General features: G+C 45.9%; 1 protein-coding gene across 1 annotated transcript in view; it reads right to left on the bottom strand.

Annotated features, from left to right (window-relative positions):
* Window positions 1–278: 278 nt before the first annotated feature.
* LOC135882439 (calcium-activated chloride channel regulator 1-like) overlaps window positions 279–14,676 on the bottom strand; it is a 36,519-nt gene continuing 22,121 nt past the window's right edge. Inside the window, exons 10-14 of the mRNA XM_065409343.1 lie at window positions 14,160–14,390; window positions 13,324–13,594; window positions 7,219–7,383; window positions 3,520–3,756; window positions 279–703 (exon numbers count right to left, since the gene is read on the bottom strand). Coding sequence (XP_065265415.1) covers window positions 279–703; window positions 3,520–3,756; window positions 7,219–7,383; window positions 13,324–13,594; window positions 14,160–14,390 — 1,329 coding nt within the window. The remainder of the gene's footprint in view (window positions 704–3,519; window positions 3,757–7,218; window positions 7,384–13,323; window positions 13,595–14,159; window positions 14,391–14,676) is intronic.

Below are 14,676 nucleotides of genomic sequence, written 5' to 3'. Positions count from 1 at the left end.
AGATTGTCATTTATATGCTACACATTATACTGATGTGTTTTAGTTTACTCAGTACATACTTTTAAATTCACTGTTCAATCTACATACATGTACTGTAACATACTATACATTCATTGAAAGCAGATCAAAATACATATAAATCCACCTCTATTTTAAAGTCAATGCACTTAATTTTTCAAATCTATTACAAATTTGTCTTTCCTTATGTATTTTGTAAATCACAAATAGAACAAATTAGGATAAATACCTACTGAGCTTTCATCTTACAATTCGTTTTATTACATTCTGAGCTCAGGGCCTCCCTTTCTATTTTTCTTATGTAAAATACAGACAGTTATACTTACAGCTATTAATACAGCTATTACAGACCCAGTAACTATTAATACTATTATTGAAACATTGACACCATCATTGATAACATCAGTAGGAAGTGTATCAGGCAAGGATTCCTTTGGAGGAACAAACAGAGCTGCCTGTACTACATTAGACACCTCTGAGTTCAGGGAGGCATTATCAATGGCACGTATTGCAAAGTAGATTATGGTGCCATTTTCTATTGTGACATTTTCTGGTTTAAACTGAAATGATTCTTTGGTGCCGGCAGGTTTAGGTACCAGACTAGAGGTATTGACTGAAGTAGCATCCTCAAAGGTGTTTCTTAGATCCAGAAGACTTTCACTCATTTTTATTATGTATCTGTCAGCTGGAAAAAATGAGGAATACAAGTAAGAGTGTGTTAGTAATGCCTATTATACTATCTGTAAATGCAAGAACAGTACAGGATTCATAGAACAGTTTTGTATCTTTATAAGAACTCCAATGATACTCCATTACCATCCCTACCATTTTCCCCACCCTCATTATTGATGGGCCTGCTTAATTGACTAACATCCATTCTCTGAAGAGCTCTGGACAGGATTCCTGTTAGAACTTATCAGTTCCACATTTTATTTGGGTCAATAGTCTACTGTTAACTGATGTGGGGCATTTCCTCCCTTCATGAGCACTAACCACATTATATTACCAGCACTCTTAGCTCCTGCTGGGCAGATGAGTCTTCCACATGGCAGTGCAGAGAACTGCTATTAAACTGCCCCCATCTATGCCTCTCTCCCCCACACTTCACACAAGTCTCTTTAGTACTAAAATAGAATCATAACTTTTGGATGAGAAATGAAAATAGGATTTCTTTCACTTGTCTCAGGTCAAGTATAAGATCAAACAGTACAGGGAGAGATCCCTGCATCCTGGTCAGCATTCCCTCTGTAAATGTGAGCAGGTTCTAAAGCATAGGCTGAGAGATAGCAAAATGCCTGCTCCATTTGCCAGCATAGTTAGTGTGTCAGGGATCTTGCTGCAAATGTGCCTGGCTTCTCACTGTCCACAGATATCATTTCAAGGCTGTATGGTTCTGTTCTGCTCGTGGGTTTTCTAGTTCTTTGCTTGATTTGAGTTCTATTTCCTGCTCCTCATCTTCTTTTCTATCCCTTCAGAGATGTGGTAAGAGGTAGCATAAGAGTGCTATTCCAACTTTACACCATCAGAAGATCCTCCTAACTGAGGTTATTCTTCCATTGCTGGCTACTCTAGCTGTAAGGCTGTTTTGAGCCAGACGAGTAGCGCAAAGTAGCCACATAGAAGAACGTAGGCCAGTGTTTTGGGCTTTAATGGAGTTGTTGGTTTGTTCCCTGGTGAGCTGGTTGGCAAGAGCTGTAGGTGTATGTAAAGATTTTAATCTGAAGCTGCTCTCTGTGTGACTGCAGACTGTCTATCTTAACCTCTCTGGCTCGTGCTGATGTGCACACTATAACATAACCTGGTTACAACATACTTAAAATATATATTATAAATGAGACCTAACTGTGTCTCCATAAATGGACTAAAGCCTTGGACTGTCCATGTTGTAACTGGGTCTCCTGACTTATTTACGGTTGCAGTGAAGACAGGGGCTAAGCCTTGGAAGCCGGGCTGGCTCTAACTTTTTTGCCGCCTCAAGGGGGTGTCATGGAAAAAGTCACCCACGCATTGATTTTAGTTCACAGACTCAAGCCGGAGGCCAATTTATTGCAATACATACCAACGCGTTGGGGTAACAGTCCGAAAACTGCTACTCTTAGCACAGCACGCAGGCTGCCTTTATTCCGTCAAACCGCAAGCATATTACAAATAACACATAATTTATGTGAAATAAGATTAGGGGTCTGTTCCTTTTTCCCGGTAGCTTCCTCATTATTTACGAGAATTGGGTGCCTATTTGGTGGGAGGTTTCTTGGTGGTTTTGACATGGGTGGTACTTGGCACCAGCGGGGTGTTGTTTTTCGTCAGGGTACATATTGTTTTCTGGGGGGACGGGGGGTTTATTTTAGGACGCCCAAAGATGATATATGATTGGCTGGTGGCAGGTAGCTGGCCTTTACTAGAAGCAATTTCTTCATATAAGCCGTTATTATGTTTCATCAATGAGCAGTTATCATGTTTTTCCATCAACCAGTGGTTATCATGTTGCTAAGGCCTTTCGCATGGCTTCCTTCCCCTCCCTCCTCTGGTCATGGCCCATGACTGTATTTGGCAGGGGATTGCACAGCCTAGTTTAGTTCAGGTTCTGGCCTGTACTGCCTTACGTAAAGGCCGTCTGTGCAGTCAGCTTCTGTCAGAGGGCCTGAATTTGGGCCTTCGGTGTTACTTTGGTTGTCATTAAGAAGGCTACCTAGTTCTTTTTCCCCACAGGGGGAAAAAAAAAAAGTGCCGTCCCGCCATAACAACCCCTCCCCCGAGCGCCGCCCTGCCGAAACAAAAACAACCCCCCCGAGCACCACCCTGCTGAAACAAAAACAACCCCCCCGATACCGCCGCTCCGCCCCGAGGCCCTGCCCTCACTCCACCTCTTCTCCTGAGGCCCCGCCCTCACCCCACCTCTTCCCCTGAGACCCCACCCTCGCCCCATCTCTTGCCACCCCCACTCTTCCCCCTCCCCAGAGTCCCCACTTCTTCCCACTCTCTTCCCCTTCCTCTTCCCACTGTCCCCTGCCCCATCCCCTTCTCTTCCCTCTACCCCCTCCCCCAGTCCGCCAAACAGCTGATCGGCGGCTAGCCTTGGGGCCCTGCCGAACAGTTGATCGGCAGCCAACCCTGGGACCCGCCGAACCACTGTGACTAGTGGGTGCTGAGTGCCCCCTATTTTTTCCAGGGGTGCTTGAGCCTGGAGCACCCATGCACTTGGTCCCTATGTTTGGGAGTATTCCATGTTTCTTTAAACATTTTTTTAAGCATTAAGTGAGACTAATGTAAATAGCATATTGAACAGGGAATTTATTGGTTACACTGAGTCCTGATCTACACTAGGAAATTTTACAGAGAAAATCTAGAGTAGGTCAGGCCATAGTGATGGTCATATTTTTTGCAGATGGGAAAGACATAGCTTTTTTCCTCACCTCTCCTTGGCTGGCTCATTGTATGTAATTTCAGATAACTGACAATACTGCATCACTTCCAGCTGACTAAAACAAAACTTCACCTTACCTTGTCCCTCATCCAAGTCATTCCCGGGAGCTGTCCAAGACAAGTGAATTTTATCTTCTTCAAACTGAGCCTCAAGGTCAGTAATTTTACAGGGTGGGAACACATCAGTAGTTCCTCCTGATGGAACATTCTCCACTACAAAAGAACCTCCTGTTGCAACTCTGTTGAAACTTCCTAGCTTTGCTTGAATTTCCTCATCACTAACTTCAGGTCTCGGTGCATTCATTTTGATTTCACCTGCCCCCAAAAAGAAAAAACAATTGCTGATGCTATCTGAATATTACAAAACTCCAAATCATAACACACTTTCTTTTTATCTAGCATTCCCTCTCTCTTTAATCTACTTTTTTTTCTTTGGTTTATTCAAGCTTAGTGCAAAAATTAGCAAGGCTAAAAACCAAAGTGAACTTCAGGATCCTGCATCTTTGCACAAAACTAAGGCAGACCCCAAAAGCAAACCAGATTTCAAGTGCAGTTGAAAGTAGCAACAGTGCCTATTATCAGTTAGGGTATTTAAGGTATTAAGCAGGTGTCAGTGGGAAGTGGTTGTGATAAGGTAGCTTCCACCCATCTCTTCCTAGGTATTGCAGGCAGCATAATAATTACAACCTTGTAGGAATTTCCTTACTTTTCTGTAAGTTGGAGACATTTTTAGGTAGACTTCTTTAATTCAGTATATTCAAATTTTCTAGGAATACAGAAAATTGTTTTTTTGTGTGTGCGCTCACACATGTGCAAGAAGGAGGATATGAAATGCAAAAGCTAACATTAATCTAAAATTAAGGTTGAGAAATCAGGCACTCAAAAGTCAAGAAATTCAAAAAGCTAAGTTTTCTATTACCATATTATATATATATCTTTACTCCTGCGGGAGTTCTGCATGACTGCATGCATGCATAATTAATAAGCCCCACGGATTTTTATTTTTTGGAGCAGAAAAAGCTTCTGCTGAAATGTTGCTGCAGTTTTGCCTTTTGTCCACCAGAGGGCACTGTGGTGATAGCACAAAGCAGCAGCTCACAGCCAGCTAAAGAAGAGAAAGCCTGCCTTCTTCCAAGCGCCTGTCAAGCAAGGTCAGGAGATGGAGGCTATGAGGAGACAGCGGAGGAATGGGGAGGGATTGTTAGGGAGCTTCCCACATGCAGACCTTGGCTGACCCCTAGCCTCTCCCATGCAGTCAGGCAGATCTGCCCCTGTCTCCATGTGTTCCTGCACCCCCATGTGTCCTTGCACCATCTGTCCACGTGTCCCTCCACCCCCAATCAGACACCCACTCCCCCATCCCCATGTGGCCCTGGGGTGTTGGGGGGGTCAGACAGGGGCTTATAAGGGTTAGTGGGGGAGGACAGATTGGGGTAGGGGCTGAATGGGAGTAGAGGCACAAGGCCACAGGAGGGGGAGGGAGGAAGGTGCAGGGCCACATGGTGATGGGCGGGGTGCAGAGCTACATAGGGACTGGGGTGGCTGGGTGGGGGTACAAAGACACATGGGAACAGGGGGAGGGGGTACAGGGACATATAATGACAAGGGAGTGGCTAGGTGGGGACACAGAGACAAATGGGTACAGGGGGAGGTGTACAGGGACACGGACAGGGGAGTGGCTGGGTGGGGACACAGAGACACATGGGACAGGGGAGGGGGTACAGAGCACATAGGGACAGGAGGAGGAGGTGCAGGGCCACATGGGGAGTGGGTGTCTGAATGGGGGTGGAGGGACACATGTGGACAGGGGGTGCAGGAACACATGGGGACAGGGGCAGATGTGCCTGACTGCATGGGAGAGGCTAGGGCTCAGCCAGGGTCTGCATGGGGGAAGCTCCCTAACAATCCCTCCCTGGCCCCGCAAAAAACCCTTGTTCCATACTTTTCCCACCCATATCCAACAACCCTCCAGGTTCACACCCAGGCTCCTTCTCAGCAATTTACTTCCCTGTCCCTCAGCTCCTCCATTACCCCTGAGTCCCCCAAGCCTTTGCACTGCTTCTGAGGGGTGTGGGAAATATGGTTCTGTATTGTAATTTACATGAATTATTACTCAGAGTTCTGTATTAATATGCCTAGTAAGTAATCTACTTGTCAAAATACATTTCCTGAATCTTTTTTGTTGTCTGTATTGTTACAGACATACTTGCTGACAGGTATTTTGAAATAAATGACCAAAAATAATTGAAACTGGTGTGATTATATTGTGTTATTTTGACAAATAAAATATGTAGAATTTTGCAGATTTTAAAATATTGTGCACAGAATTTTTAATTTTTTGTTGCATAATTTTCAATTTTTTGTTGCAGAATTCCCCCAGGAGTAATAATATATATATTTACCATCATATTGCACAATTTGCTGGGGTGGGGTTTTTTGGGGGTGGGGGGGTTTACTGGTAAAATAACGTTAAGGTGTATATTTAACAAGGAAAACAGGAATAGGAAATACTACATTGTGTGATGTAGCCAAGTGAACACTGAGGTACAAATCTTAACTGTTGGAACCTCCTGAGGGTTTTGGGTGCCTAATATCTCAAGCTTAGAATGTGGTTCTTACTCAGTAGAGCTGCCACTCTGTCTACCCAGAGTCAGATCTGCTGGCTTAAATGGAAAAAGGTAAGTTACTATTTTTCCCCCCAAACAAACCGTTGTTAACCAAGTTCCATTTGCAGAGCAAACTCTGTAACTAGTGCCTTCGAATTATGCCCCCAGTTACACTTGTGCAATCCCACTGAAGGTCAGAGGGTTGCATAGATATACGGAGCATGGCATTTGGCCTGCAGACCCTGGTGACAATGCACAAGCCAGAAAGAACACAACTTGGTTTTCAGATCCTAGGCTGAGTCTGCAGGGCTGGGAGTTAAAACAGCCGTGTTGCTAACCTGTAACTAGAGCAAATTTGTTCTGGAGCAACTGACAAAACAAGTGTAGAATTTGACAATACTATTTTTACAAAGTCACTTTTCAGAATAAAACTATATTTTAATGATGAATTAACTGTTTTCTTTGCACTTGATTTCTCTGGGGCCTTTAGATCAAAAAAGAGAAATACAAAAATAATGGAAAGATGAAAAAATATACTAAGTCACAACACACTCGTAACAGACTCACTGTAAAAGTATCATTAACTGAAGCTCCATTGATTGAGAAGGCTTAAGCAGTAAGATCTTAATAGCAGTATCCATACCTGTGGTTTCTGGAACTGAGAATCTTTAACTCACAGATGCCTAATGGAAAGAGTCCTGAACAATGTGTCCAGAAAACCCAACAGAAGAACAGAAAAATTCTCATGTGGATGCATTAAACTGATAACTTTAAAATTTCGTAACTTTGACACTGATTCCCTGAAACCTCATTTTTAAGTCTTAGTGAAACATACAAATTTAAAATTTCCAACTTCAGCTGTTTTTTTAGATAATTTTCAGTTCCAGGATCTTTGGTAACTCCCACGTGGTCCAAAGAGCACTTAATTATTATAATATATATATATTTTTATAAAATGTGGTACTATACCCAGCGTTCATATATAGCAAAACTACTGTGGTTCCAGCTACTGTTTTCTAAAAGTATAAACAATTGTGAAAAAGATACATGTAACAAATGTTAAGGTTAAAAAGCTTTTTGTGAAGCTAAATGATCTCCCATTCACCCATATTTTTACACACACACACACACACACACAGAGTGTATTTTCTACTTCATAAATGTTCCTTACCATTTTCTGTGTAGCCTGGAACATACAAGGCTTGGCTCTGCCTGCGGCCAAGTTTGACAGTTTGATTTCTCCCCTGGATATGCACTTTTAAGTTGTATCTACCATTTCCCTTGAAAGATGTAAAGTACTTTGAATAGATTCCATCATTCTTAGTAATATCAGCACCTAGACATACAAATAGTAATAATTAACCATCCAAACAAGGTACCTTTGTTAAGCAAGGGCATTTTTTGCTGTTCAGTTCATAAACACATAGGGCCTACTCCTCCTTCTATTGAAATCAATAAGGGTATGTCTACACTACGAGGGTAGTTCGATTTCTCTTAAATCGAATTTGTGGAATCGATATTGCAAAGTCGAACGTGTGTGTCCACACTAAGGACAGTAATTCGACTTTGTGAGTCCACACTAACGGGGAAAGCGTCGACATTGGAAGCGGTGCACTGTGGGCAGCTATCCCACAGTTCCCGCAGTCCCCGCTGCCCATTGGAATTCTGGGTCAAGCCGCCAATGCCTTCTGGGTAAAAAAAAAGGGTCGAGGGTGCTTTTGGGTACTTGTCGTCATCCGTCCGTCACTACCGCCCTCCCTCCCTCCCTGAAAGCGCCGGCGGGAAATCAGTTCGCGCACTTTTCCGGTCAGTGACAGCGCGGACGCCACAGCACTGCGAGCATGGATCCCGCTGCGACCATCGCTGCAGTTGTGGCCGTTGTCAACGCCTCGCAGCTTATCATCCACCTTTCCCAGAGGCAGATGCAGATAAACCAGGCGAGGAGGCTACGGCACTGCGGTGAGGGCCTGAAGTCTGAGAGTGGCACAGACCTGTCACAAAGCACGGGACCCAGCGCCGAGGACATCACGGTGACAATGGGTCATGTGGATGTTGTGGAACGGCGATTCTGGGCACGGGAAACAAGCACGGACTGGTGGGACCGCATAGTGCTGCAGGTCTGGGATGAATCCCAGTGGCTGCGAAACTTTCGCATGCGGAAGGGGACTTTCATGGAACTTTGTGAGTTGCTGTCCCCTGCCCTGAAGCGCAATGACACCCGGATGCGAGCAGCCCTGACTGTCCAGAAGCGAGTGGCCATAGCCCTCTGGAAGCTTGCAACGCCGGACAGCTACCGGTCTGTCGCGAACCAGTTTGGCGTGGGCAAATCTACCGTGGGGGTTGTTGTGATGCAAGTAGCCAACGCAATCGTTAAGGTACTGCTCTCAAAGGTAGTGACCCTGGGAAACGTGGAGGTCATCATAGATGGCTTCGCCGCGATGGGATTCCCAAACTGCGGTGGGGCTATAGATGGAACTCACATCCCTATCCTGGGACCGGAGCACCAGGCCAGCCAGTACATTAACAGAAAGGGATACTTTTCAATGGTGCTGCAAGCACTGGTGGACCATCGGGGACGTTTTACAAACATCAACGTCGGATGGCCGGGCAAGGTTCATGACGCTCGCGTCTTCAGGAACTCTGGTCTGTTTAGACGGCTGCAGGAGGGTATTTACTTCCCGGACCACAAAATAACTCTTGGGGATGTGGAGATGCCTACAGTGATCCTTGGGGACCCAGCCTACCCGCTAATGCCCTAGCTCATGAAGCCCTACACTGGAGCCATAGACACTGAAAAAGAACTGTTCAACTACCGGCTGAGCAAGTGCAGAATGGTGGTGGAGTGTGCTTTTGGCCGTCTCAAGGGGAGATGGAGAAGCTTACTGACTCGCTGTGATCTCAGCGAAACCAATATCCCCATTGTTATAGCAGCTTGCTGTGTGCTCCACAATCTGTGTGAGAGCAAGGGGGAGACCTTTATGGCAGGGTGGGAGGTTGAGGCAAATAGCCTGGCATCTGATTACGCCCAGCCAGACAGCCGGGCGATTAGAAGAGCCCAGCAGGACGCGCTGTGCATCCGGGAGGCTTTGAAAGCTAGGTTCCACAGTGAGCAGGGTAACCAATGACTTTTAAGTTTCTGTACAGAGAAGCTGAACCTGCGACCGTTTCTTTACCCAGTTAATGTTGACTATCCTCTCCAGTTACAGACCCCCTCCACCCCCTTCCCAAAAAATAAAATCAGTTTTATTTTGTTAATGAACACCGTTGTCTTTAGTACTGTTTTTGCGGGAATGTTTGAAACCTGGGACGCAGACTGTGGTGGGGAGCGGGTGTAGTGTACTGATGCAAATGATCCTTCTAAACTCCAGGAATGACAGGATTCGCAGTGCGGACTGGTTGTTTCAACGGAGCCTGCCAGCCCTCCTGAGCGGAACTGCGTGTATGTGGGGGCTATGTGAGTTTATGGCAGGGGGAGGAGGGTTACAGATCCCCTGCTGCGTGGCTCTGTGATCCAGGACAAGGACCGCTGCATAAGATTTGTAACTGCCCTCCCCCGCAACAAAGTCACAGTGCAACCCCCCCCCCCACGCACAGAACATGAAAACCACCTCCCAGACTGACCAGGGTAACTAGTCACTGCACTGTGTATGTGCCCTGCTGCTGGACCTGCCCCCGCCTCTGTACCCTGCTAAAGGTGACTGTCCTGTCCAATTACCAAGCCCCTTCCCCCCCTTCAGACAGACTCTCCCACAAAAGAACATGATTGAAACAGTAATGAACAGAAACGTATTTTTTATTAACAACCACACATGAAACTGGGGGGTGAAACTTGGACGGGGGCTTGGGTGAGGCGGGCAGGAAAGGACTTTTCAAATTTTGGGGAATGACAGCCTTCTGGTGCTTGAGCAGTCTGCAGGGGTGGAGTGAGAGTTTTCACGGACTCTGCCGCCCCTCCTTCTTTGGACTTTGGGCGAGGGGGGTATGGGACTTGGTGGCGGGGGAGTGCGGTTACTGATAGACTGCAGCGGGGCTCTGTCCTCCTGCCTCCGTTCCTGCAGAACATCAACAAGGCGCCGGAGCGTGTCCGTTTGCTCCCTCAGAAGTCCAAGCAGCGTTTGAGTCGCCTGCTGGTCTTCCTGCCGCCACCTCTCCTCACGTTCCATGTGTGTCCGGTGCATTTGGGACAAATTCTCCCTCCAATGGTTCTGCTGTGCTGCCTGGGCTTGGGAGCAGTCCATTAGTTCTGAGAACATGTCCTCTCGCGTCTTCTTCTTCCTCCGCCTAATGTGCGCTAGCCTCTGGGAGTGTGATGCCAGGCTGGGTTGGGAGACAGTCGCAGATGTGGCTGTGGGAATGAGAAAAAGGTAGTGAATTCCTCTGAAAGATAAATGTAGTTGTGAACAAAGAACATAGTCTTTCTCTGTGAACAAGACCATGCACCGCACCTTTCACATGCGCACTCAGGACAAGGTCGAATTTTCGGACCTCGCCTTCAGTGCCTGGGGTTTTGCACTGCAGATCTGGGAAGCGTGGCAGGACACCGTAATCTCTGTAGCAGGCAAAGATGGTAAGCCGTAGACTTGTGGCTGCTTAAAACTTTAGTAGTACCACTGGCCTCCTTTCACATTGAAAGCAATGCCAGTCTCTGCTGCCAGCAATCGGCCAAGCATGAACTCTGGTCCTGTCCCACCCCCTCGCGGATGTCCCAGGGAAAGATCCCTGTATGCTGCCCCTCTCCCGCATCCACCGCGTGGCTGCAAACCAGCGGTTACAGTTCTGTAAAGGAACTTGCAAGCAGTCCCAATACTAACAGTCCCCTACCTAATTCAAAGCAGGTCATCATGAGCTTCATCACTATCCTGAGGATCTCGGACACCGAGAAGGAAAGGATGTTTCGAGAAAGGGCCCTGGTCTTTGCAGGCTATGCCGCCATGCTGTGCAAGGCAATGATACCGGAGTACTTGCTCGTCTCCTGGCTCGGGAATGTCTCCTACTTCGGAGGACCCAGTAAGGCCGCTCTCCCCAGGAACCTGATGAACAGGCTTTCCCATTACCTGCAGGAGAGCTTCGTTGAGATGTCAGTGGAGGATTATTGCTCTATCCCCGGACATATAGACAGGATTTTCATATAGCTGCAGTTGCAGGGACTATAGAGTGGAGCAGCTTGGGCAGCAGAATCATGCACAGTCGGACACTGTTTGATTTTTTTTAAATAGTTGGAACTGATTACTTAAGCGCCCAGGGTAAAGAAATCATGAAGCAAATATTGTTCTTATTCTTAATATTCCAGTTTTGTAATAAATAAATGTTTAGATGTTTAAAGCACTTACCGCTTGATCCTTCCCCTGAATCTGTGTCCGGGTTACATGCTGGGGAGGGTTGGTAGGGGATCTCTGTAAGGGTGATGAAGAGCTCCTGGCTGTCGGGGAAATCAGCTTGGTAAGCGCTGTCGACTGCCTCGTCCTCCTCATCTCCTTCCTCATCTTCCCCGTCCGCTAACATGTCCGAGGAACCGGCCGTGGACAATATCCCATCCTCAGAGTCCACGGTCAGTGGTGGGGTAGTGGTGGCGGCCGCACCAAGGATGGAATGCAGTGCCTCGTAGAAACGGGATGTGTGGGGCTGGGATCCGGAGCGTCCGTTTGCCTCTTTGGTCTTCTGGTAGCCTTGTCTCAGCTCCTTGATTTTCACGCGGCACTGCGTTGCATCCCGGCTGTATCCTCTCTCTGCCATGGCTTTAGAGATCTTCTCATAGATCTTTGCGTACCGTCTTTTGGAGCGCAGCTCGGAAAGCACGGACTCATCGCCCCACACAGCGATGAGATCCAAGACTTCCCGATCAGTCCATGCTGGGGCCCTCTTTCTATTCTGGGATTGCACGGCCATCTCTGCTGGAGAGCTCTGCATCGTTGCCAGTGCTGCTGAGCTTGCCACGCTGTCCAAACAGGAAATGAGATTCAAACTGGCCAGACAGGAAAAGGAATTCAAATTTTCCCGGGGCTTTTCCTGTGTGGCTGGTCAGAGCATCCGAGCTCGGACTGCTGTCCAGAGCGTCAACAGAGTGGTGCACTGTGGGATAGCTCCCGGAGCTATTACCGTCGATTTCCATCCACACCAAGCCTAATTCGATATGGCCATGTCGAATTTAGCGCTACTCCCCTCGTTGGGGAGGAGTACAGAAGTCGAATTTAAGAGACCTCTATGTCAAACTAAATAGCCTCGTGGTGTGGACGGGTGCAGGGTTAATTCGATGTAACGGCGCTAAATTCGACATAAACGCCTAGTGTAGACCAGGCCTAAGAGCTTTGATATGGACTTAGATGAAAACAGGATCGGTCTCATTGTGGTGACATGAGCTCATTACATATTTAACTGGAGATAATGTAGCATTAAAACATGTTACTGTGTATTTACTGTTGTTTCCAATAGTAACCAATAGGTCAGTATTTCTCAACTATTTCTTAGTAGTTCTCGTTAGTGTCCTGATCTGTTGAGCCCTTCTTGGTGGTCTGCAGATTAAAATACTTTGAGATTGAAGCAATGCTGGAATGTGGGGAGGAGACAGTCTACAGTTTGCATTACATGGTTCAGATAATGGAGAAGTTGGAGAACAATAGAACTGTGCATTTGAATCACATCACTTCTGTAGGCACAGTAGATTGGAAAAGGAGAATAATAATCTATGTAATTCATACTTTCAAAGGAGATATTTTTAACATAGCTATACTGCCTATATAGCATGTGAAAAACTATAGAAACAGACTCTCGCTCTCCTGTTCTGCCACCTGCATCCCCTCTGCAGGACAGACTAGTATGTAAAATATACACAAGTTCAAACAGTGAATATGGCTGAAACAGACCCACAAGGCAATGGACCCCCTTCTGTCCCTGTGCTGGCTATTTGCATCAGAGGTAAGAGCACAGGAGAGGGAGAAGGCTCTGCACAACCACGACGCTCCCTTCTTCTTGGGTGCAGTTTTTCTCTCTCCTCCTTCCTAACACACCCAACCGTGTAAGTGCACCAGCATGTCAGGGCACACATGCTGCACCAGTTTAGACCCAGTGCAGTTTACTCTCATCCTGAAGCAGTGGGGAGACCAGAGTTACCATCTTCCTCCACTTGCTGCCCCTTGTTCAGTGCTCATGGCATAGGCATGACTGAACCCTTAGTGACAAGTTTGGAAGTAGTGTGCAGAGACATTCTAAAATACATACCACAAAACGGGGAGTGCATACATTTCTAGACAAAATGTAAGGAAAGTAATAATCAGATTACCGGAACCATCATCAATGAGTTTGAGCTCCACTGCAGATCCAGTTTGTGGTTCAACAGTGGCCATCACGGTTGCACCAAGAACAGGCAAAAATCCTTGACTAACTTCTGCATAAATCACCATTGGATTAGGGAAGTTGTTTGTATCCTTATTCATGTGGGCTTTCACAGTCACTGGAGGCACAGCCAAAGATGCTGCTCGAGACGTTACTATCATTGATATGACTTGAGAGATTATGTGATTATTTTGAATCCAATATAACCAATCTCCCACCTGCAAATCAAATAGATAGAATATAAAAATATAATGTAAGACTTCATTATTCTAAGGGCAGCTTTGTGTTTCCTTTAGTTAATTATTATCTTATGTTCCAAGGCACAAAGGGCAGTTAGGGTATTGCTACAGGACCACAGCTAAGGTAATTTGGGTACCTTACTTATGATTCTTCATGCTCTCAAATGTTTGGTTTCTTTTAAATTTAACCTTATATCTGAATTTAGTCAGTTTTAGTGGTGGATGTTTGAGAATTATCACATTCTTGGAACGACTGGAACCTGTATATTATCGATATGTACTCTCAACCTTAACTTCCCCTGAATTCAATATTTTGTCCAGCAGTCTTGTACACTTGGGATGTGTATAGCGCATAATAAAAAAAATTAGGAACAGCACAAATTACAGTTAGACAACCAACTTCCATGGCAAGTCAGTGGAGTTACACGAGGGATAAAATTGGTTCATTAGGAATATGTGTTTATAACTTCTAAAAAGAGAAGGTGCATTTTAGTCTATGAAAATGTTAACATGTTTGGATAATAAAACAAAGTTTAGTCTTTACCTCTGCAGTGCCTGCTATATTCAGTCGAGCTGTTCGGAGGTTTAGATTACTAACTGTGAAGTTTGATGTTCTATATTCTTTTCCTTTGGGGTCCCGCAGTAAAATGTCTGGTGGAGATGTGCTTTGATCCCATGTAACTACAAAGAAGGTGTCATTTCCCACAGTACTATCTACAGTCACTGTACCATTCATCCACTGCTTGACTGCGACACTCTGAGCTGTACTTTCAAGCTATTAGACAAATAAAATATGTTTTATGGCTAGTTAGCAGATAAACACTTAAAATACCAGTAATTTCAGAGTGGTTCATTTTCCTCTTACAGGGGAAAACAATTCAATATTTTTTTTATTCAGAGGGCAACTTGACTGGCTGGTGGACAACTGGCCCACTACTGGAAGAGGGGATAAAGGAGCATTAATGCTGTAACAGGCCTGTTGGCACCACGATGAGCAGGTCTCTGCTGTTCTGTGCAGAGCTGAGGGTTGTGGAAAGGTGGCAGAAGCCTCCACACATGGA

The sequence above is a fragment of the Emys orbicularis genome, chromosome 8, assembly GCF_028017835.1.
Source record: "Emys orbicularis isolate rEmyOrb1 chromosome 8, rEmyOrb1.hap1, whole genome shotgun sequence".
Lineage (NCBI taxonomy): Eukaryota > Metazoa > Chordata > Testudines > Emydidae > Emys > Emys orbicularis.
Note: the sequence above shows the minus strand (reverse complement) of the source record. Positions and strands in the feature narration are given on the sequence as shown.